We start from the raw sequence: 23,628 nt of genomic DNA, 5'->3' as shown, positions 1-23,628 counted from the left end.
TGTAATATTCTAATAGTCATCTATTAATTTTTTTCTAGATAAAGATACAGGTGTCAGAATAGTATAGACATAACAGCTTTTAAATGTTAGAAAACATCCAGTCAGTCCTTGGATCTAAGGGGGGAAAAGGGTAGTAAATTTAAAAAGTTGGAAAATATTAATAAGCAGTAAATAAATGCATTTAACTAAAAGGTAACAAAATAATTTAAAAGAATGCCTAAGCATTTAAAAGGAATTCTCACATTTGTAGTTTGACATCCTATGGCATACTTATGATCCTTATTCAGCTATGATCTCTTTCTTTCCAAAAGAATAAAGCTTCAAGTCTAAAACTGATCTACATAGGACAAATCCTCAATAAATATTAAGTAACCAATAATCACTTTCAGAAACCTGAAAATGTCCAGTCTGTCCTATATACATTTCATACTACAGACCAGAGAAGAGAAGGACTGTAAGACATCTGAGAAAGCAGAAGAGGTTCCAATCATGATTTATGGAGGATGTGTTTTGTTGCTGCTGATACCACACCACCATTTTGGAGGTCTAAAGTCTTTTTTTCTTTTTAAAATATATTCAACAGATGACCCACAATATTTTTACATTCTGAGCTTTCCACAATAAATCACTTTCAACAAAACCCAAATTTAAAAAATACAAAATGAGGGTTTGAAAGAAAATCAACCAATGTTAAATGATACCAACCATTTCACACAGTCTGTATGACCCAGATAGTGTCGTTGAGTTCTCTCCTCATAATTAAATAGTACTACCACTGATGCAATGAAATAAACTATTTCCCCGGTCGGAAGAAGGTAAACATTAGCTCTACAGTCCTTTCCTCGATAACCGTATCTTAATAGAAAAAGAGTCAAGGTTTTAAATAAACACAGTTTTCAAGGTGTTAACAGATTTTTCATGTATACTTATAGAATTAGGAAGGTACCATGAAGAAAACTGAACTAGAACTAGAAAACTCATGTCCTGGATGGGCAGAGTGACTCACACCTGTAATCCTAGCCCTTCAGGAGGCCAAGGTGGGAGGATCACTTCAGCTCAGGAGTTTTTGAGACTAGTGTGGGCAATAGTGAGACCCCGTCTGGACAGAAAATAAAAAAAAATTAGCCAGGTATGGTGGCCCATGCCTGTAGTCCCAGCTACTTGGGAGGCTAAAGTGGGAGAATCACTTGAGCCCAGGAGGTCAGGTCAAGGCTGCAGTGAGCAAGATCGTGCCACTGCACTCCAGCCTGGGCCCCAGAGACACTGTCGCCACCCGCCCCCACCACCTGCCCAAGAAAAGGAAAACTCATATCCCGCCATTAGCCCTAGTGCAACCTAACTCTTTTAATATGTTTAAATCTTAGCTTCCTCATTTACCAGACAAATATATATTAAGATCCTAATGTGTATCAAGCATAAAGGTGAATATTCAGTTCTGAACAAAAAAATGTAGGGCCTGTCTCTGGAGCTTATCCTCTGGCAAAGAAAACAAATAATCACCAAATATAAAATTACAAATTATGGGAAAAAAACAAAAAACGGACTGCTAGGAGAAAGCCTAAATGGAAGACCTAATTTAGGTAGAGAGAAAAAGAGAGAGAAGGGAGGGACCAAAAGAAGGCCTATCTGGAAAAGGGATATTTATGCTGGACCTACATGATAAATAAGGAATAGCCAGGAACAGTTTGGTAAGCAGAATGTTTGTTAAAAATACGTTGTACAGAATTAAAGGATTGGTGAGTGTGTCCAAGCTGATACCCACCTAAGGAGGGAATAATGCAAGGGATGTGGGAGGAAGTATAGGAGAATGGAGGCAGACAATGGAGTTCAAACTACTAGTTCTTTTTTGTTTCACTGAGTTTCTTGGAGGTTCTAAGAGAAGTGAAAATTTCTAGGTGAAATTAGAAAAACTCTCCTTTAACAGTTAGTCATTTAAAAAAAAGTCTGGCTGAAAAGTTAATTCTGAATTAGAATCAGCCTTGTTAATGTGAGGTTACAAAATGCTTAACTGATTTTTTTTATTTAATTCCTACAGTAGCCCCTGTGAGGTATGGGTTATTAACCCCCTTTATAAGTAAAGAAAGTTAAGGTTCACAGGGAGTAAGTGGCAGGGCCAAAACTCAAACACTAGTCTTCCAATTCCAGTCTAGTGCCTTTTCTAGCATACCACAAGTACCTGCCACGATGTTCGCAAAATATTGTTTGTCCTTTACAAAGATATAAACTTTGATGGCTTTAAATTGCTAACAGCAAAGAATTAGAGATAATATCTCCCTTTTTTGTTTGTTTTTTGAGACAGAGTCTTCCCCTGTCGCCCAGGCTGGAGTGCAATGGCCTGATATTGGCTCACTGCAACCTCCACCTCCCGGGTTTAAGTGATTCTCCTGCCTCAGCCTTCCGAGTAGCTGGGATTACAGGTGTGTGCCACCACGCCTGGCTAATTTTTTGTTTTTATCTTTAGTAGAGACAGGGTTTCACAAAGTTGGCCAGACTGGTCTTGAACTCCTGACCCTGTGATCCGCCTGCCTCAGCCTCCCAAAGTGCTGTGATTACCAGCGTGAGCCACCGCGCCTGGCCTGATGTTTCCTTTTATTTAAGTAGCTGTTACTTTTTTTTTTTTTTTTGTATAAAGACAATTTTGACAGAGAATAGGTTAAGTAATTTGTCAAACTAGAGACAAAGCAAATGAATGATAGAGAAGGATACGCCCACTCCAGTTTGAGCTTCTCAGAAGGCAGTTCTGTTCTGATGTCATCATAGTTGTCAACATCAGAAGGAATGAACATGGTAATTGGCCGACCGCGCATAAACATTTTAATATATTCTCCTTCTGTTGAAATACAAGACAAAAGTTAAGTCATACATATTTTCTATATAGTCATACAAAAGTGGATTATTAATGCGATACAATAAAAACAAGACAAAAATGACTACTTCAAAGGTTTAGCCTCATTATATGCAATTGTTTTTGTTATATGGTAGTCCTGTATCCATGGGGGATTGATTTTAGGAACATCTTCCTCAGATACCAAAATCCATGGATGCTCAATTTCCTGACACAAAATGGTATTTGCATATAACCTGTATATTTTAAATCATCTCTAGATTACTCATAATATGATGTGAATGCTACGTAAATAGTTGTTATACTGTATTGTTCAGAAAAGAATGACAACAGTCTGCATATATTCAGTATAATAGACAATCTTTTTCCCCAAATATTTTCCACCCATGGTTGGCTGAATCTGTGGATGCAGAACCCATGGATACAGAGCGCCAACTACATTATACAGCATATAGAAAACAAAGTGATACTAGAAAGTCCTAGTCCAAAACATCGTAGGGGAAAAAAAAAACCAATGGCCATCTCCTTAACTGAGAATAATTTTTTCAAAATTAAAATATAATTTATCTAAGTTGACACATTTCTACAAGAAGGCCAGGAAGGCTGAGTAGAAAAACACAAAAGAAAATTTTGTGACAACAGTTTTCCTAACACTTGAAAAGAAGAGTGAGATTATTTGGATAGACAACAACCATGTCTACCACACTACTGGATGAACCTACAGATGTTAAATGGCGTAAGTTTTTCTTATGCCAGGAAACAATCAACAATAAAAAGGCCACCTACAGGAGAAAATATTTGCAAGCCATATATCTAATAAAGGGTTAATCTCAAAAATATATAAGGAACTCAATAGTTAAATAACTGACTTTAAAATGGACTAAGGACATTTTTTCTTTTGTCTTTTCTCCAAAGACATAAAAACGGCCAACAGGTATATAAAAAACTGTTCAACATCACTAATCATCAGAGAAATGCAGATCACAATCACAATGAAATATTACCTTATACCTGTCGGATGGCTATTAATAATAATAATAATAATAATAATAATAAAAAGACAGCTAGGTGCAGTGGCTCATGCCTGTAATCTCAGCACTTTGGGAGGTCGAGATGGGCAGATCATGAGGTCAGGAGATCGAGACCATCCTGGCTAACACAGTGAAACCCCGTCTCCACTAAAAATACAAAAAATTAGCTGGGCGTGGTGGCGGCCGGCCTGTAGTCCCAGCTACTCGGGAGGCTGAGGCAGGAGAATGGAGTGAAATGGGGAGGTGGAGCTTGCAGTGAGCTGAGACCACGCAACTGCACTCCAGCCTGGGAGACAGAGCGAGACTCTGTCTCAAAAAAAAAAAAGGCATCAAGTATTGATGAGGACGTGGAGAAACTTGAACACTTGTACACTGCTGGTAGGAATGCAAAATGGTATAGTCACTATGGAAAGTAGGATGAAGGTTCCTCAAAAAGTTAAAAACACAACTACCACATGATGCTGCAATCCCACTACTGGGTATTTTTTAGAAGAATTGAAATCAGTATCTTGAAGATATATCAGTATTCTCAGGTTCACAGTAGCACTGTTCACAATAGCCAAGATGTGGAAACAACCTAAACTCAACTGAATAATGAAAATGTGGCACATGTATACATACACATACACACACACACACACACATATATATAAAATCTCGCAATAACAGAAAACAAAAACATGACCTCAAGATTTCAAATGTCATACTCCGAGATTTTCAAGACAGTGCTAAGAAACAGTTTTCTTATTGGCAGGATAGGTGTCTTGTATTTACATAAACCAATAGGTGTTTATAAGAACTGCCACAGTCTAAAACTAAAATGTTAAAAAACACAAGTCTGGAATCAAATCCATATTACACATCTTTTTTTTATTTTTTTTTATTTTTTAAAGAGCGTTTCACTCTTGTTGCCCAGGCTAGAGTGCAATGGCGCCATCTTGGCTCACTGTAACATCCGCCTCCCGCCTCAGCCTCCCAAGTAGCTGGGATTATAGGCATGTGCCACCATGCCTGGCTTTTTTTTTTTTTTTTTGTATTTTTAGTAGAGACGGAGTGTCGCCATGTTGGTCAGGCTGGTCTTGAACTCGTGACCTCAGGTGATCCGCACGCCTCAGCCTCCCAAAGTGCTGGGATTACAGGCATGAACCACCGTGCCTGGGCAACATTACACATATTTTACAGAAGAAAATACTTCATGCAATTGATGGAATTTTTTCTTTTTTTCGAGACGGAGTCTCGTTCTGTCACCCAGGCCTGGAGTGCAGTCGCACGAGCTTGGCTCACTGCAAACTCTGCCACTGGGTTCAAGTGATTCTCCCCACTCAGCCTCCCAAGTAGCTGGGATTACAGGCACGCGCCACCACAACCGGCTCATTTTTGCACTTTTAGTAGACATGGGGTTTCACCACGTTGGCCAGATTGGTCTCAAACTTCTGACCTCAAGTGATCTGCGCCCCCTCGGCCTCCCAAAGTGCTGGGATTACTGGTGTGAGCCACCGTACCCAGCCACAATTGTTTCTTACTTCTTTGAAAACAAAAAACCAAAAAAACCCCACTTAACCCTGCCTCTAGCATCCCAGTGACTTCCATATAACAGGTTTAATAATATTGATGGTGATTGTGAAATGGTTACAGAAGGACCTAAAGGAGAGACAAAGACTTAGTACAGATACATGGGAAATGTCTAGAACTTGCCAACTTGTCTGGCATGATATGAAAATAGCATTAGAACCAGACTGAAAATGTGATCAACAACCAGAGGCTGATTCAACCTTAGGATCTCTAATAATGACTTAAACGACCTAAGGAGAAGAGTATGTAATAATGCAGTAGTTTATATAATGCAAACCATGAAGAGGAAGGAAAGATAAATTACTTCTTGAATATCTGCAAGTATTTCTTCAATCAGATTAAAAGGTTCTGCTTGGGCTGGGCATGGTGGTTCATGCCTGTAATCCCAGCACTTTGGAAGGCTAAAGCAGGCAGATCACAAGGTCAGGAGTTTGAGACTAGCCTGGCCAACATGGTAAAACCCCGTCTCTACTAAAAATACAAAAATTAGCCGGGTGTGGTGGCACATGTCTGTAATCACAGCTACTCGGGAAGCTGAGGCAGGAGAATCACTTAAACCCAGGAGGCGGAGGTTGCAGTGAGCCGAGATCATGCTACTGCACTCCAGCCTGGAGACAGAGCGAGACTCCATCTCAAAAGAAAAAAAAAAAAAAAAAAAGGTTGTGCTTGTTATGGGTGAGAAGTTCAAGTTATTTTTATTGTTATTACTCAGTGTAGTTGGCCTCAGAGTTTGATCTAAGAACAGGCTAAGGCCTCCCACACTATGGTTTTAACACCACATGATGTATGTCTTCATTACTTCCGAATCTAAGAGTGGGCTCTGTTTCCTGATGATTTTTAGCACAGCTGAAATTTGATAAGAAAATGACCAGCTGTAAATATTCCCTACTTCTGCAGTCATCCTGATCTGTATATCCTTGTTCTTATTTGTATAGTTTACTCTTTTCAAGTGTCAACTTGTTATATAACTTTTCCTCTAGTTTTTAAGATTACAAACTTTTTGAAGGCAGATATCTCATCCTTTGGAATTTACTCCAGGATCTTTGATCAGAGATGTACATCATAAATGTGTTCTGAATAAAAAAGACATTTAATAGATGCTTCTATCACCACTTAGAAAGGAGCGTAGGTACAGCAAAGGGGGAGGGTTAGTCATAGGGAAAAAAAAAAAGTCTCCTTTTTGAACAGGCACAGCTGAGAACACCATATTGGTTATCAAATGTCAAGCAGCCTAAGAAACCAAGTAGAAAAGTAAAGGCATGATCTAGTGCTTCTAACTTTTCTGATATGATATAAAAATGGCAATGCATATTAGGATGACAATGCTTTCACTATCTATAAATTGGTCATATATGTTAGAGATCAAGTATATAACCTAAGCACTTCAGACAATTTCCAGCAATACATTATAGTGAAAACAGCATGAGCTTTGGAAAAGTCTATGACTTGAATCTTAGCTTCATGTTTTGTTAGCTCCAAGACTGGCTTCATTTTCTCAATACATAAAGTGGTAATACTACCTACTGTTTGGAATTATAAGTGATTAAATAAGATATCACACTGCAAAGCATAATATGAGGTTCTTGACAAACATTTATCCTTCTGCCTTTGAAAGGGATTTATGACCACTCTAAACACTGGTTAGCAATTGTTTATGATTTAGTACCCTATAGTATCTTTTCCTAAGCTTTAAAGTGACTGTCCACAGAACAGCAAGTATAAGTAAATAAACTAGAATTCTGCTGAGTCTATTATGTACACTTAAAAACAACACAAATTCATTTGCAGGAAATGAAACTGAGAGAAGTGGGAGAGTACACGATGACTGAGGGTGGGGACATTGTATTCAAATACCCCATACTCCATCTCAGGGAGGGAGCAGCAAGGCCACTCCATGAAGAATGTGGGCCCAGTGTTACTAAGTCTTCTTATTTTTCAAAAGAAATAGAAAATCTATAATTTATTGTGAAATCTGCCAATTTAAAAATGTTCCCTCCTCTACCAAAAAAGGGAGAACACCATATGAAAACATACCTGTGGCCTGCACACAACACCAGTTTGCAACCTCTTCTTTTAAGACACTCTTTACCTTGGGCATTAGGTAAAATACATAGATGAAGAAGACCCTCTTTTTTCCCCAGTCATTGTCAAATTCTCACTGCAAACTTTTTCCTGAGATTCTCAGGCTTCTTGATCTTACAATCATAAAACTTACAGTCAGTATGTATTATCCCAATGCTACTTTCTGCCTGTCTTCACTATAAACCACCACCAGGAAACTTAATAACGGATGGGCGATGGGACTGATCAAAGCACAATAGGAGATCAGTAACAAAATACAAAGTCTAGAGGTCCAGAAAAGGAAAGTGAGGAAAACTACCTGCCTCATGATAGTAAACACAGTATGGAGTATTCAATAATGAAGCTGATGCTAACTTAAATATAAACAGCCTCAACATTTTATCTCCAACCTTGGTATGGTGAAAATTTCTGGGACTGAGAGGGTGAAGAGAACACAAGCTTTGTGATACAGACCTTGGTTCGAATCTCAGCTTTAGCACTTACTAGCTTATGTTCAAACAAAATAAATATTCTTAAGTCAATCTGATCAGTGATAGAGTAGTTTAATTATTAAAGAAGAAATTCTGTAGGATATCATTCATGAAGGCTGTTGTTCATTTCCCGAGACACATATGTTGGGGCTGGATAAAATATTATAGCTCTCCTAGTCTAACCTCCTTTTACAGAAGGGGAAACCAAGGCTCAGAGAGATTAAATACATTTTTAGACTTTGGTCCAAAATTCTATTACTTATAACTCTGGAAACATTTTCAATCTAAAACTATGATCTAGACCTGCTCTGTCTAAAATTGCAGACACTGATTACTGAACACTTACCATGTGGCTAGTCCGAATTGAGATATGTTGGAAATATAAAATACAAACCAGATTTTGAAGACTTAATATGGAAAAAAAAGTAAAATATCTCACTAATAATTTTTGTATACTGATCACACATCAAAATGACAGTATTTTGGCTACACTGAGTTAAAAATTTGTTATTAAAATTTAATATTACATGTGTCTTTTTAAAAATTTGACTAGAAAAATTTGAATTACATATGTGTTATACATTGTATTTCCATTAGGCAGTGCTGTTCAGATACTGGTAAGGGCCTCAGGCTAGTCCAATTACAAGGTGGCAACACAGCTTCCTTTCAATCCAAATAGTACTAGCTTGAGCTCTGAATCCCAACAGCTGGAAATTAGGGAGGACAGTAGAAGAGGAAGATGTTTCTGCTCTACTATCTTTGGAAAGAGTGATTGTTAGGTAAAAATTTGAAATACTTGATGTTGAACTTTCCCTTCTGTGTCCTTCCCCCATTCCTCCTAATGCTTCCCCTTCAGTTTCCTTGGGTTTTGCTCTTCTACTTTTGCATCTCCCTTAGGCCATCTGACACTCCAAGGTGTCCCAAATTGCAAAATGGTTATCATATTCCCTAATCAAAACTCCCATTCTTTTGAGACAGTTATCTCAGGTGTTCTGAGCAAAGCCATATTTTCAAAATGGTTCATACTCATGCATAAATAATTGGTTTTTAAAGTAATTTATATAAGATCCTTACAAAAACTTACTAATTGCTCACAAATTGTAGCAATGGAAAAGTTAAAATTCAGGCAGAGTGGAGAAAGGAGATGGCACTGGGCATACTCCATTCCAAGATCAGTTCCTCCAGTGATTTTCTTTTTAAGCTTGCTTTACTTCTGGTCTTTGAGATTTTTTAAAAAGAAAAAAAAGCCATTCAAAGGCAACAGCAGAACTTCAGGGATTTGGACTATGATTATAATTATTTGTGTAATGGGTACTACCTGTAGAAAGCCTTCTGAACGTCTAGATTGCTTACAACTTAACACATCTTTCTCCCGAAAGTTTCCATTTTAGGAATCCATTTGTAATCTGTGTATTACAATCTTTAGAACTAAATAGGCTCCCCTAAACTGGAATTTGAGTTTTATATTTAACTAAAAGGTAGGAGAGTGTGATGCTACCTGATTTCTGCAAGCAGAAAATTAAAGAATCTTTACTCAATTTGAGCCTTTTCTCTGATACTATCAGGCTCTACTTCCCAAAACCACGGAGTTAAACAATAGAAGGATAGCCAAAATCCCAGAAATATTAACTATAATTTTATAGTAGAAAGTGACAAGGAACATTTTTGGAAGGCTAAAATACTTTCTTAAAAATGTTCTTGATGCAGACAAAAGATTTCAAGTCCCAGTTAACGATCCAGTTATTCTGTAGTTATAATTCAGTATTTTAAAATTCCAATCAAACAATGGAATCTGTAAGGATGTTTGGATTTTGCCCCCTTTCAATGATCTAGCTATAAAAATAGTTAAATCATAAAATGTAGAGACCCAAATAAACCAAAAGGGAATTTAGAAGGATACAATCTAACTCTCTTATTTCATAGATTTAAAAAATTCCTAGTTCCAGTACTTGCTAAATATTAGTAGTTTTATTAGCAAACATAAAACTTGGGTCTGAAAAATATGACCAAGTACAAAATGCGATCTTAACTTTTTTCTTCTATAGGCAGAATTCTATTGACTGATAAAATTTCCTGAATTTTTAATTACATAGTGGGGTAAGGGATGCACAGTGTAAAAGATATGAACCTAACCTCTTAGGAGCTTAGACTGGAGACATAACCATGTCTTGTGCCCCTGTTAATCAACTCTTATACTAATTACAGTAGTAAGCCAACTTACAGTTACCCATCTTCTTGAACCTAAACCTCCTTTAATCAGGTTTCTCTTGATGTTTCTCTGATTGTCATAAAATTACTTGAAAATGAGTTTGCTTAAGCATTTTAGATTATTTGTACTGCCTGAAAAGGCTTTTTTTGGGAAAAGATGGAAAAGAAATCTATTTCAACAACATGAGACACATAAAACTGCTAAAAGACTCACTATACTGCCTAAAACTTTTCTGTAGGCAAAATATGGCTTTATTTTAAAAATTCCCCCAACTCACTCACTTACATCCTCAGGAAAAATTATTTAAAGCACTAAATAAATGAAAAACCTTTTTATTTTATATGAATATACTAAGTTGCACTTAATTTTTTAAAAATAAGAAATTTGAAAAGGAAATTTCAAATGTCAAACTATTTATCACCCTGGCTCTGTTTTCTCAATTAACTATAGCAGAGAGGGAATCAGGAGGCCTCAGCAGAACATTAAAAACCTGTATATAAAAATTCTGATTAAATAGGATTAATGAGAAGCTTCAACTATAATGTTATTTCTTAAAGGAAAAAATGAAACAAATGAAAAAAAACCCCTGAATCAAATAAAGCAAAATGTGAAGATCTGATAAATCTGGGTGGTCAGCATATGGGTGCTCACTGTATTATTTGAATATATTTTTAGAAACATTAAAATAGTTCACCAAAGTTTAAAAAGCATTATTGAAGGAAAACAATAGAATATTTTTGGTGAAACTGTTCTTTGGAGAACCAGTTGTGAGTACAGCTCAGGGACGTGGCACGTAATTTACTACACCTTTTCCTTGCAATCTTGGTATATGCCACTGATTAACTGCAACTCTTTCTGGCTACAGCTAATCACAAATTTTAGAATTCTTTTCAAAGTGCGTCTAGAAAACAATAACAATTACTAGAGTTAGAAATACAATATAGAATATAATTGCCATTTTTAGACAAGATTTTTTTTTTTTTTTTTTGAGATGGAGTCTCGCTCTATTGCCTAGGCTGGAGTGCAGTGGTGTTATCTCAGCTCACTGCAAACTGCGCCTCTCAGGTTCAAGAGATTCTGCTGCCTCAGCTTCCTAAGTAGCTGGGGACAACAGACAGGTGCCACCGCCTGGTTAATTTTTGTATTTTTGTAGAGATGGGCTTTTGCCATGTTGGCCAGGCTGGTCTAAACTCCTGACCTCAGGTGATCTGCCCACCTTGACGTCCTAAAATGCTGGGATTACAGACATGAGCCACTGTGCCTGGCCTGGACAGCACAGACTTCTAACTATGATATTTCACTCAGTTAACTGGCATGCTTGAAGACTGAAAATTTTTGGTTAATTATATTTTCTAGTTTAGATTTTTTTAAAAAGTATGTGTATAGCAAAAATATACATAATTTGAAGACTTTAACCACAATAAATATGTATAAGATTAGAACGTTCTCTAATGAAGTATTCATATACTTGATGTCCATGTCCAGAGAAGAGAGTTGGGGCTTTTTTCTTTGCTGAAAATAAGGAAAGAGGATGTCAAGAACATGATCTTAGAAGTTGGGATAGTTTCTATTTTAAAAAATGGGACAGTCTTCAAACATATTTTAATCCAGAAGACTGCTACTAACCACAACACTACGAAATCAGATCTCTGCTTTATAGAGCTTTAAAAAAAAAATCTCCAACAGAGGAAAGGTCCCCTTTTTTTGGTATCCTTTTAAAATACAGATGGCGAGACCAACAGCCTGGCAGGCCTGCTGCCCTTGGCAGCACCTTCTCTACGCTCTTAAATAAAATAAATAAAAATACAGAGAATACTTGGACAAACCTCAGATGCAGGGATCCAAATTATGTTTATACAGGTTATTAAAAGGGACAGTATGTAAATTTTAGAACTAGCCAGGCACAGTGGCCATACCCATAATCTTAGCACTTTGGGAGGCTGAAGCGGGTGGATCACTTGAGCTCAGGAGTTCAAGAACAGCCTGGGCAACATGGTGAAACCCTGTCTCTACAAAAAATACAAAACTAGTTGGGCACAGCAGCACATTCCTGTAGTCCCAGCTACTCTGGGGGCTGAGATGGGAGGACCAACTGAGCCCGGGAGGTCAAGGCTGCAGTGAGCTGTGATCATTCCACAGCACTCCAGCCTGGGCAACAGAGTGAGACCCTACCTCAAAAATAAAAAAGAAAATAAGTAAGTTTTCGAATTAAGTATGGTCTCCATTGGAAATGCACTGGTTTTCTGTCCTTTCTGCTTATCCACACTCAACAAACTTCTTCCTAAATTCCGGAATTGCCAAATTTGGGATACCATCTTGGTAAAAAGGAAAGAATCTGTCTGTAGTTCAATGAAAGGCTTTTGATTTTTTTGGTTTGTTTCAAATTGCACACTCTCTGAGTAAGTAACAATATACACCCTCTCAATGGGTGACACAATAAACAGTGTCAGTTGGACATTGCTATCATACATCTTTATCGATAAATTTTAGCTATTCTTTCAGATACAGTGCTCAGTTTGCACAGGTGTGAACAGGTTTTAGGACTAAACAGGCCTGGAGCCAACACGTCAGAAAACATAATGCAAGGCTCTGAACAAAAGCACCTCCATTCAAGCCATCCTCCCACCTCAGCCTCCCAAGTAGCTGGGACTACAGATGTGTGCCACTATGCCTGATTAACTTTTGTATTTTTGGTAGAGATGGGGTTTTGCCATGTTGCCCAGGCTAATCTCGAACTCCTAAACTCAAGCAATCCAACCACCTTGGCCTCCCAAAGTGCTGGGATTACAGGTGTGAGCCACCTCACCCAGCCTTTAAGTTCTTCAAAAGGTAGTTTACAAGCAAGTTAGTGAAGGTATTGTGGGGACAGCAGGAAACTGTGCTTCATTTTCTGTTTGCTACAAGAAAAAGCTTTCAAAAAGTTACCGAAAAGACCTTAGTGATATCTACTCTAAAACTAAATATATGTAAGGAAACTGAGGCCCAAAGTGTCAGGGTAATAGGAAAAATTTTATCAGACAACAATGTTTTGTTTTCTAAAATCACTGCCTTTAGCAAATGGAATTTTCAGCTTCTCCCAAAATTATGAGTTATCTAACTCATAGTGCAGAACTGTGATTCTTTAATTTTCTGTGATACAGGTCATTTCACCCCTAACTAGGTCTCATGTTTACTACTCATTTGCCCTTTCTGCTGTATCACTTCACTTCCCTTTCCTACATGATGTACCTCACGAAGCTTCTCTTGCTTGGAATGAATATGCATTTTATAAATGTAATTGCTAAATAATACAAAATTGTATGTACTCTATGATGAATGACCTCCTTGCTATTCCTTAACACAGCAAGAAAGTTCCTGCCTCAAGGCTTATATACTTCCAGCTTCCTCTGTTCATAAAATCCTTTTTATAGTTATCTACATATTTCATATTTCATTCACTTCCTTTAGGTCACCATATCAGAAATGTCTTCCCTAACCACTCTATATAAAATAGCAATTCTCTACTCTCCTTATTCTTTCCCCATATGTATCACCTTCCTGACATATGAATTATTTATTATCTGTTTTGTCTATGGAGCATGAATATAAGTTCCACACAGCTCAACACTGTAACTGCTGTAACTCTGACTGCCTAGGATAGGGTCTGACAAAATAAGCACTCAGTAAATATCTGTTAAATGAGTGAATGTATAAAATGTATATATGATAAAGAACAATAAACAAACACATCAGAACTGTAATCTGTTAGAATGACAAGATTATTCAGGTTTTTTCCTTTCCCCAATTTTAAAAATGAGTTTGTATTATTTATTTTAAAATTATTTGATAAATCATTTGGCTACAATAAATTACTGAGGGATTTTAGACAGTATATAATTCAAAATGACTTCTCAAGTATTTTTAATCTGAAGCCATTTTTGGACAGGTAGCTAACACTCAAATACTTCTCAATTTTCTAAGATATTATAACTGTCCTTCCACCTTGATACACCTGTACAGTTAGGATATGACTGTACTGAAATGGTAAATAACAATGAATCTAATCCCAGAGCAGGGAGACAGCACCATAAGAGGAAGAAAGAATGGGATTTAGTGATTGATGACTTCCTTTTTCCTCAAAACAAGCAGATTTCTTCCCAATAGAGACCTGAGTCATTCAGTTTCTCAACATGACCAGGTAATCATGTGTTAAATATAAACAGGCCTAGTGTGAAGTTCTACAAGAGAAAAAATAGATTTAAGATTATTCAAGTCTGAAAAAGTATTTTGAGGACATTCAGATTCTGTTTCAGAAATAATGAGAACATGTGACACTTATTTTCCATATCCAAAAAATGTAGGCCAGGTGTGGTGACTCACACCTATAATCCTAACACTTTGGGAGGCAGAGGTGGGAGGACTGCTTGAGGCCAAAAGTTTAAGACAAGCCTGGGAAACATAGTGACACCCCGCCTCTATAAAGTAAAACAAAAATTAGCTGGGTGTTGTGGTGTGTGCCTGTAGTCTCAGCTACTTGGAAGGCTGAGGCAGGAGGGTCACTCAAGCCCGGAGTTCAAAGCTGCAGTGAGTTATGATCACGCCACTGAACTCCAGCCTGGTTGGCAGACTGATACCCTGTCTCTAAATAAATAAATAATAAATTTAAAATGTAACATAGTTGGTCCCTTGGTTTCCATGGGACATTGGTTCTAGGATCTCCTGCAGACAGCAAAATCTGTGGATGCTCAAGTCCTTGATATAAAAGGTATAGTACTTCCATGTAACCTATGACCATCTTCCTGTATACTTTAAATCACCTTTAGATTACTTACTAGTTGTTATACTGTATTGTTTAGGGAATCATGACCAAAAAAAAGTTTATACATGTTCACTACAGATGCAACTTTGTTTTCCCTGAATATTTCAAATGCAGGTCGGTTGAATCCAGGAATGTGAAATCCACAGATATGGAAGGCCAGCTGTACTTGATAACTATTTCAAGGATGACCTTAATGGCAGTATCATTTTGTTTATTAGAAGATTTGTCAAATTGTTATCTATTTTCCATAATAAGCAATTTTATACATGGTGCTTCAAGTCCCCCAACTTAGCTTGGAAAATGTTTTAAAATCAGTAACTCACCACAGTGAATACTACTGTATTAGAACCTAACTGCCACTCTAACAACAGACAGTCCTACAGGGAAGCTTATTCAAATTTTCAGTTGATATGCTAGGACTTTATCTCTGCTGTATCTGGAGCACAACCCAGCAGAACTAGGGAAGAGAGTAATGAAAAAAAGTTCAGGTTTCAGGATATAAACATATAGGTCAGTAAGAGCCTCTTTTTAGTGGCATAACCTGCTCTTCCTCTCACATCTAACCTCAGAGACTGCCCTGTGTACATCCCATTCTACTTTCTATTGCTTTCAACAACCAGTTTCCTGACTTCTGCCTAAGTGGTGATTGGAATATGCAGCTTTCTACCTTTTCTCCTACTCTGCTCTGTCTGAAGTATACAGGCCTTTCAGGTAAAGTATTCTCTGTTACCACTCACTTAAATGTACCATATGTAAATAGGCTTCTTCTCAAATCAAAGCAGACGATTTGGAACAAGTCAAGGGGCTAAATTAATGTCATATTTTAAGAAGAATGTCCAAAAATGACAAATATTAGCATTAATAGCTGAAATACTAGAAAATGTGTTGTGAATATGCCATGCAAAATGAATACCAGACTTTTAAAATAGCTTTACAACTTACGGTCAATTAATTTCACCAATTTAATAATTCTCTTTTCATCTTACAATACAAATCTGAGTGCAAAGTTTTACTGCCAAATTCATATATTAATAACTAAAACTTACTTGGTATTATATGCCAGATACTGTGTACAATTTATTACTATAATTTTTACAGTAACCCTTTAACGGCTTACTATTATCTCAATTTTTTTTTTTTTGAGATGGAGTCTTTGCTCTGTCACCCAGGCTGGAGTGCAGTGGCGCGAACTCGGCTCACTACAAGCTCCGCCTCCTGGGTTTACGCCATTCTCCTGCCTCAGCCTCCCGAGTAGCTGGGACTACAGGCGCCGGCCACCTTGCCCGGCTAGTTTTTTGTACTTTTAGTAGAGACGGGGTTTCACTGTGTTAGCCAGGATGGTCTCGATCTCCTGACCTTGTGATCCGCCCGTCTCGGCCTCCCAAAGTGCTGGGATTACAGGCGTGAGCCACCGCGCCCGGCCTATTATCTCAATTACGATGAGAAAACAAAGACTTACAGAGGTAGAAGTAACCTGCTCAAGGTCACTATAGCTAAGTCAATGGTAAAACCACTCTCTGGACTCCAAAATCCATGTGTTTAAACATCTACAAGACATTGTTTGCTATACATCTCTACATGTAGGTTAAGTTTTACAGACAACTCAAATGCAATTGTCCAAAGCCAAACTCCTTTTCCACACATCTCCTTCTCCTCAAATGTTCCCTATTTCAGTAGATGCCACTCTATTTCAATTTATATTTCATATGTATTATCTCATCCTTCAGTAACCATGTGAAATAAGCTTTATAGTTAGTATACTCAGAGTAGAAAACCACTCAGAGATATCGTCATTTAGCCTAGGTCATAAGGCTATTATGCATAACAGCCAGGACCAAACACTAAACACAGCTATTCCCCATTCGCTGCTCTTCCTATCACATACTACTGCCTCTACTTAAAAAAAAAAAAAAGTTTTCAGACCAGAGGTGGTGGCTCATGCCTGTAATCCCAACACTTTGGGAGGCTAAGGCAGGAGGACTGCTTGAGCCCAGGAGTTTGAGACCAACCTAGGCAACAAAGTGAGACCCCATCTCTACAATAAATACAAAAATCAGCCAGGTATGTGGTGCGCGCCTGTAGTCCCAGCTACTCAGGAGGCTTCAGTGAGAGGATTGCTTGAGCCCAGGAGGTAAAGGCTGCAGTGAGCCAAGGTAGTGACTGCACTCCAGCCTGGGCAACAGAGCAAGACTCTTTCTCTTAAAAGTTTCGAAATACAATGTAATAAGAATTATCTTCATAAATAAAATTTCATTTTTCCCTTTAAAGTATCTCAAACATTACTTAATCTATGTTGTATTATAAAGAAGGGAAAAAGTAAGACCTACTAAAGAAGAATGTCAGCAAAATTCAACTTCATTTAGAATGTGTATGTAAAAACAAATGACCTAAAGACTATTAGAAATATTTTTTCTTTTCTTTTTGGAATCAAAAAAGTAAAAATCCACAGAAATCAAGTTAAATCTCTAAAAAAACCCTTTAACCACATTGTAGTTTGTTACTATAATAGACCAGAAAATAAGGCTAACTATGAGAGATAGAAGTGAGCTGTGAAAACCATGCACAGAAAGGACATGCTTTCATTAAGATCAGCATGCTTCAATTAAATTTGCAGGCAATCTAAAGAGAATGTAAAACTGATTTATAAAACTTACCTACACTGCAATTAAATTAAATACGCATTTGCCAAAAGTCTGCTTTCTTTTTTTGGTCCGAACAAGCCAACAACAGCAAGTAGCCAGAAGTTACAAACAATACAAAAGAAAAACTTAAGAGGAAACGGATTCGCTAGACTCGTTATATTTTCAGTCTTAGCATCAAGAAATGAGTGATTATTTGCAATGGAGTTGGTAAGACAGGAAATTGAGTTAAAATTTATCAATCTTTTAAATGGCTTTTCTAGGTAAAACTTTTTTTTAAGGGAGAAAACTCCCTCTAGTATTTTATCCCTTTTTGTAATACTGTACTTTTGCTGTTCACCTTGAATTTTCAGACTTCTTAGAAATAAGATGGATTTTTAAAAATGTAGCTGAGCCAAGTGTGGTGGCTCACGTCTATAATCCCAGCATTTTGGGAGGTTGAGGAGGGAGGACTGCTTGAGGCCAGGAGTTCGAGCTCAGCCTGGCCAACATGGTAAAACCTCATCTCTACTAAAAATATGAAACAAAAAAACACCAAAAATTAGCTGGGTGTGGTGGTGCCTATAGTCCCCAGCTACTCGGGAGGCACAAGAATCGCTTGACCTCAGGAGGTGGAGGTTGCAGTAAGACGTGATTGTGCCACTTTACTCCAGCACAGGCAACAGAACAAGACTCGGTGTCCAAAAAAAAAAAAGTAAAATGTAGCTGGATTCACCTAGTTCAAATCACCATATTTCCTTTGTTAGGAGGAAAGTCAGGCAGCATAAATAATGAAAAGCCAAATAAGAGATCCAGGAAAAAAATTCACTTAGAAGGCAACCAACTGTGTAGTTTATTCTTACCTTGGCTGTTTTTTTCGCGAGTTGACATTTTTGCTGGTTGAGACAAAAATGACATTATCTTACAATAAAAACTGGGTATTTTCCTAAATGACTATAGTAACGCACTTCGATTACTATGAACTAATAAAATGCACTGGATGAAAATAAGTAAATATTCTTCTCAATTAGCAAAAATTAAACTAAGAAAGGCAAAACAAAAATTTTTAAAGGATTTTTAATTTACCTTGGTTGATGATGACATCTTTATGCCTAAAAAGAAATTTAAGAAACACATTTATTTTATAATTTTATATGGCTGACCATTAGAATCACCTCAAGAAACTGTAAAAGTGTCAATGCTTAGGTTATAACCTAGACAAATCTCTAGAAGCGAAAGTAAGAAATCAGCATTTTTTAAAGTTTCTCACTGATGAGCTACTAATATACACTATTTTATAAAACAATGAGTATCCCACAAGAGCATCTAAACCGTGAAAGCATAAAAATAACTTATGAAAAATACTCAAATGTTAGATAATTCTTAAGATTTATTATTTGGCTGGGCACAGTGGCTCACGCCTGTAATCCTAGCACTTTGGGAGGCTGAAGCAGGTGAACTGTTTGAGTCCAGGAGTTCAAGACCAGCCTGGGCAACATGGCAAAACCCCGTCTTTACAAAAAATACAAAAATATTAGCTGGGCATGATGGCACGTGCCTGTAGTCCCAACTACCCAGGAAGCTGAGGTAGGAGAATCACCTGAACCCAGGAAGGTGAAAGCTTCAGTAAGACGTAACAGTGATAGTGCCATGGCACTCCAGCCTGAGCGACTGAGTGAGACACTGTCTCAAAAAAAAAAAAAAAGACATACTAAGACATATTATTTGAGTTGGGAGCATTAAAAGGTAGATACAACTTTTTGTAGAAGACTTGAAAGAAAACATACACCGGGCTGGGTGCGGTGGCTCACGCCTGTAATCCCAGCACTTTGGGAGGCCGAGGCAGGCAGATCACGAGGTTGAGAGCTCGAGACCATCCTGGTTAACACGGTGAAACTCCGCCTCTACTGAAAATACAAAAATTAGCGGGGTGTGGTAGTGCGCGCCTATAGTCCCAACTACTCAGGAGGCTAAGGCAAGAGAATCGCTTGCACCTGGGAGGTGGAAGTTGCAGTGAGCCAAGATTGTGCCACTGCACTCCAGCCTGGCGACAGAGTGAGACTCCGTAACAGAAGTAAAAACTATAATACAGAGTTTTTAAAAAGATTCAAACCAAGGCCGGGCGCGGTGGCTCACGCCATAATCCCAGCACTTTGGGTGGCGGAGGCAGGCAGATCATGAGGTCAAGAGATCAAGACCATCCTGGCCAACACAGTGAAACCCTGTCTCTACCAAAAAAATACAAAAATTAGCTGGGCATGGTGGTACGTGCCTGTAGTCCCAGCTACTCGGTAGGCCAAGGTAGGAGAATTGCTTGAAACTGGGAAGCAGAAGTTGCAGTGAGCTAAGATGGTGCCACTGCACTCCAGCCTGGTGACAGAGCAAGACTCTGTCTCAAAAAAAAAAAAAAAAAAGATTTAAACCAGACATACATAACTGTACATGCAAACATAATAGCCAAATAATTATTACTTTTTAGATATAATGAAGAAAGCACAATACTTACTTGTCTGTATTTTTGGTAACTTTTGGTATTAATTTGGGTGTTGAAGGTATTTTCGACAATTTATTACGGCTATCATCTGAATTGTCCCATGAATTGTGTGACTTTTCAGCTGGTGATGGGCGTTTTATGCTAGAAGGAATATTAATTTCTTAGAGAAAAATTCTGAGTGTAAAAGACACATAACTGACAATTTAAACAGAACACAAAAGCAGCAATTAACACTTCCTTAAAGGTAATCCAGAAAAGAGAAGGATTAGTTGAAAGACTGCCTGGATGAGTAAAGGAGTTTAACAAGGCAACTCCCAAACCTGTATTATAATTTTCTGTATCACTCAGAAGATTCACTAGAACAAATATTACCTGATTTTTTTAAAAAAAACACTTCTGTTAACAGAAAAAAATTATTTCCTTACATCGCCGAGTAAGGTTTCTCATAATCTGTAGTTACAGAAAACCTGTATTTTTTCATAGCCATTGAATTTTATGAGGCTGCCATTTTCATTTTTTATGCAATTATGTCCTCAAGAAACTACATTACATACGGTACAGATGACAATTTCTAAATATAACAAGGAATAAACTCTTGTTTATATCTTTAGGGACAATTTTACCAATGATCAGAAATAAACAAGACTTTACATAAGAATGTGGTTATTGGCAATCCTGATTCCCTATACTTATAAGTGAAATTTGTTTCTTTACAAATGATTTTTTCATTGCCTTGCTAACTATCCTCAAACTCATCCAGTCTCCAATATTTCTTGCAACAGTATATCCAAAGAGCAATTTAGGAGGGCAAGCACATTTCCAGGAGACCTCAAGAAGCTGAAAAAAAAGATGCTGGGACAAAGAAGATACCAAGTGAAATCAGAACCTTAAAGAGACTGATTATAAAAAGCCACCTTAAACCACACACAATCCAAAGTTATGTAGCATTAATAAGCTATATCCAAGAAAAACTCCACAAGAGACCAGGCAGAAAAATTACAAACCATTTAGATTGGGTAAGAATCTGCATGAGACACACAGACAAAGCATTTTGTAAGTGGTAAACATGCATCAACCAAGCGAAGGGTATTTTGATTTTCCCAATTTCCATTAGTGATCTGAGGCAAAATATTAAATTGATCAAATAAAAATATAAATCTTTTAGGAATGGTTGTCATTTATTTTATTAAAATTCTAGCCAGTTCTGGAAATGGTTTAATAGTTTCCTAAGATTTCCAAGCAGAAGTACGATGATAAAATATGTCTATTCCTAATCACAAGGCTTGAATAAGCATTTCTAAACAGGCAAATTTAATTAGATTGGTCTCAATATTTGATTAGGAGGCAGCTGTAGCACTGAACTCCCAGCATGCAGGTTTAGATTCTCAATTTAGGCTCACACACACTGTTAGAATGTTTCTCCCTCTTCCCCTTCTCATAACTTTAAAATATTATTACGGACACAGAGAGAAGCCCTCAAGCAAGCCTTTAGCATAGAAAAGACCAGGTGAAATGGATTCATTTCTCTACTCAAGCAAGAACTTATCCTCCCAAGACCCAAAACTGAAACTGAGATGCAGCCACCATGAAGAGCCACCTGAGATGGGCCCTTGCAGGTTGAAGGTTGTAATGATGCCAAAATACAGTGAGGACAATTACATATGGCCATTTTCTATCCATGGCTATAAATTTATAGCATAGTTACATACAAGTCTAAAAAGTATTCAAAAATTTGGTTGGGAAAATATTGTTTGGTTTTAGACTAGGTTATTCCTGCCTTCCTTTCATCATATTGTTCATAACTCAGTTTTTTTTTTCCAGTTTTAACTGAGAAGTTGTGACCTTAATTCTTTATTCCCCAATGTGCTATAAAAGATAAATTATAAGCAATGAAGAAGGGAAAAATAAAGCCACCAGCCTTTTCTCTCAGAATCCTTGGATAGCTAACTTTTTCCCAAGTCACAGAATTTAGGTATCATTACAACCATTCCCTAGCTCTGTACTTGGGGACAGTTAAAACCTTTTGGTGGGAGTAGCATTCTTGCTTTCTGGAGTTTGTCTGTGTATTTGGAGAGGTTGTGAAGAGGGCTGGGGAGAAGGTGATGCTCGAATTTGTGGACTTTGATCATTAGAATGAGATTCCTCTTTTTTTTCTCTCTGTCCTTGTGGTTTTTCTTTCTTTTTTTCTGTACCACTGTAAAATAAAGTATAACATGGAACAATACACATTTAAACAAATAAAAAAAATCAAGTGATAGAAAAGTGATTATTATATAATTCAAAACCTTAGGTCATACAGCTAATACAATTTGCACTGTTTTCATTCAAGAAGGACAATATTTCTTTGAAAATTCCAGAAGCTATTAACATCTTCAGTGAAGAATTTATAAAAATTCTAAGGTGATACATCCCATGAAGATTGCCCCTTTAGACAGAAATGGTCTCTAATACATTTTGCCATCTTGGCAGATTTTGGGGGACAAATGAAGGTCTCTTAACTGACCTCAAGTTACCCAAATCAGAGGATTATCTGTGTAAAGCATAATGACTGATGCCAAAGGAACACTAAATATTCATGTTTAAAACGTTATTCTCCAATTCCTGTTTTTTTTCTGTATACTTCTACTCCCGTCAATTGAGTTTTACACTTACCAAGAGTTTAAGTTTTTCCCCAAATCTGTTTATGTTGGTTATTTTAATTATGTAAGTTAATTAAATACAAAGAGAATAGCAATTTCTATGAAAACTAAGTTTAATGCTCTGGAAAGACTACAAAAAAATGAGTTACTAAAAAAAATTGCTGTTAAATTTAGTGTGAGTGACACAATTTAAAAAATCACAGAAGCAGTTGGGCGCAGTGACTCACGCCTGCAATTCCAGCACTTTGGGAGGCGAGTGGATCACCTGGGGTCAGGAGTTCAAGACCAGCCCAGGCAACATGGTGAAACTCCGTCTCTACTGAAAATACAAAAATTAGCTTGGTGCAGTGGTGTGTGCCTATAATCCCAGCTACTCGGCAGGCTGAGGCAGAAGAATCGCTTGAGCCGGGGAGGTGGAGGTTGCAGTGAGAGGAGATTGCACCATTACACTCCAGCTTGGATGACAGAGTGAGACTGTCTCAAAAAACAAACAAATCACAGAGCCTGGGTGTGGTGGCTCACACCTGTAATCCCGGTACTTTGGAAGGCCAAGACAGGAGGATCACTTGAGCCCAGGAGTTCAAGACGAGCCTGGGCAACATAGTGAGACCCTGTCTCTTAAAAAAAAAAAAAAAAAAAATTGGCCGGGCACAGTGGCTCATGCGTGCAATCCCAGCACTTTGGGAGGCCGAGGCGGGCCGATCATGAGGTCAGGAGATCGAGACCATCCTGGCTAACAAAGTGAAACCCCGTCTCTACTAAAAAATACAAAAAATTAGCCCAGTGTGGTGGTGGGCACCTGTAGTCCCAACTACTTGGGAGGCTGAGGCAGGAGAATGGCGTGAACCCAGGAGGCAGAGCTTGCAGTGA

The 23,628-nt window shown here is 37.6% G+C and overlaps 1 protein-coding gene across 2 annotated transcripts in view; it reads right to left on the bottom strand.

Moving 5' to 3' along the window:
• The window catches only part of EML4 (echinoderm microtubule associated protein like 4), a 183,424-nt gene that overhangs the window by 42,686 nt on the left and 117,110 nt on the right, over positions 1–23,628 (bottom strand). The window contains exons 4-8 of one of the 2 annotated variants that reach the window (XM_011978187.1): positions 22,140–22,313; positions 20,132–20,260; positions 18,712–18,737; positions 2,707–2,830; positions 706–855 (exon numbers count right to left, since the gene is read on the bottom strand). In XM_011978187.1, the coding sequence (XP_011833577.1) occupies positions 706–855; positions 2,707–2,830; positions 18,712–18,737; positions 20,132–20,260; positions 22,140–22,313 (603 nt within the window). The remainder of the gene's footprint in view (positions 1–705; positions 856–2,706; positions 2,831–18,711; positions 18,738–20,131; positions 20,261–22,139; positions 22,314–23,628) is intronic. The other variant, XM_011978188.1, reaches the window with a different exon arrangement.

The sequence above is a fragment of the Mandrillus leucophaeus genome, unplaced genomic scaffold, assembly GCF_000951045.1.
Source record: "Mandrillus leucophaeus isolate KB7577 unplaced genomic scaffold, Mleu.le_1.0 Scaffold190, whole genome shotgun sequence".
NCBI lineage: Eukaryota > Metazoa > Chordata > Mammalia > Primates > Cercopithecidae > Mandrillus > Mandrillus leucophaeus.
This window is presented reverse-complemented; position numbering and strand designations above follow the sequence as displayed.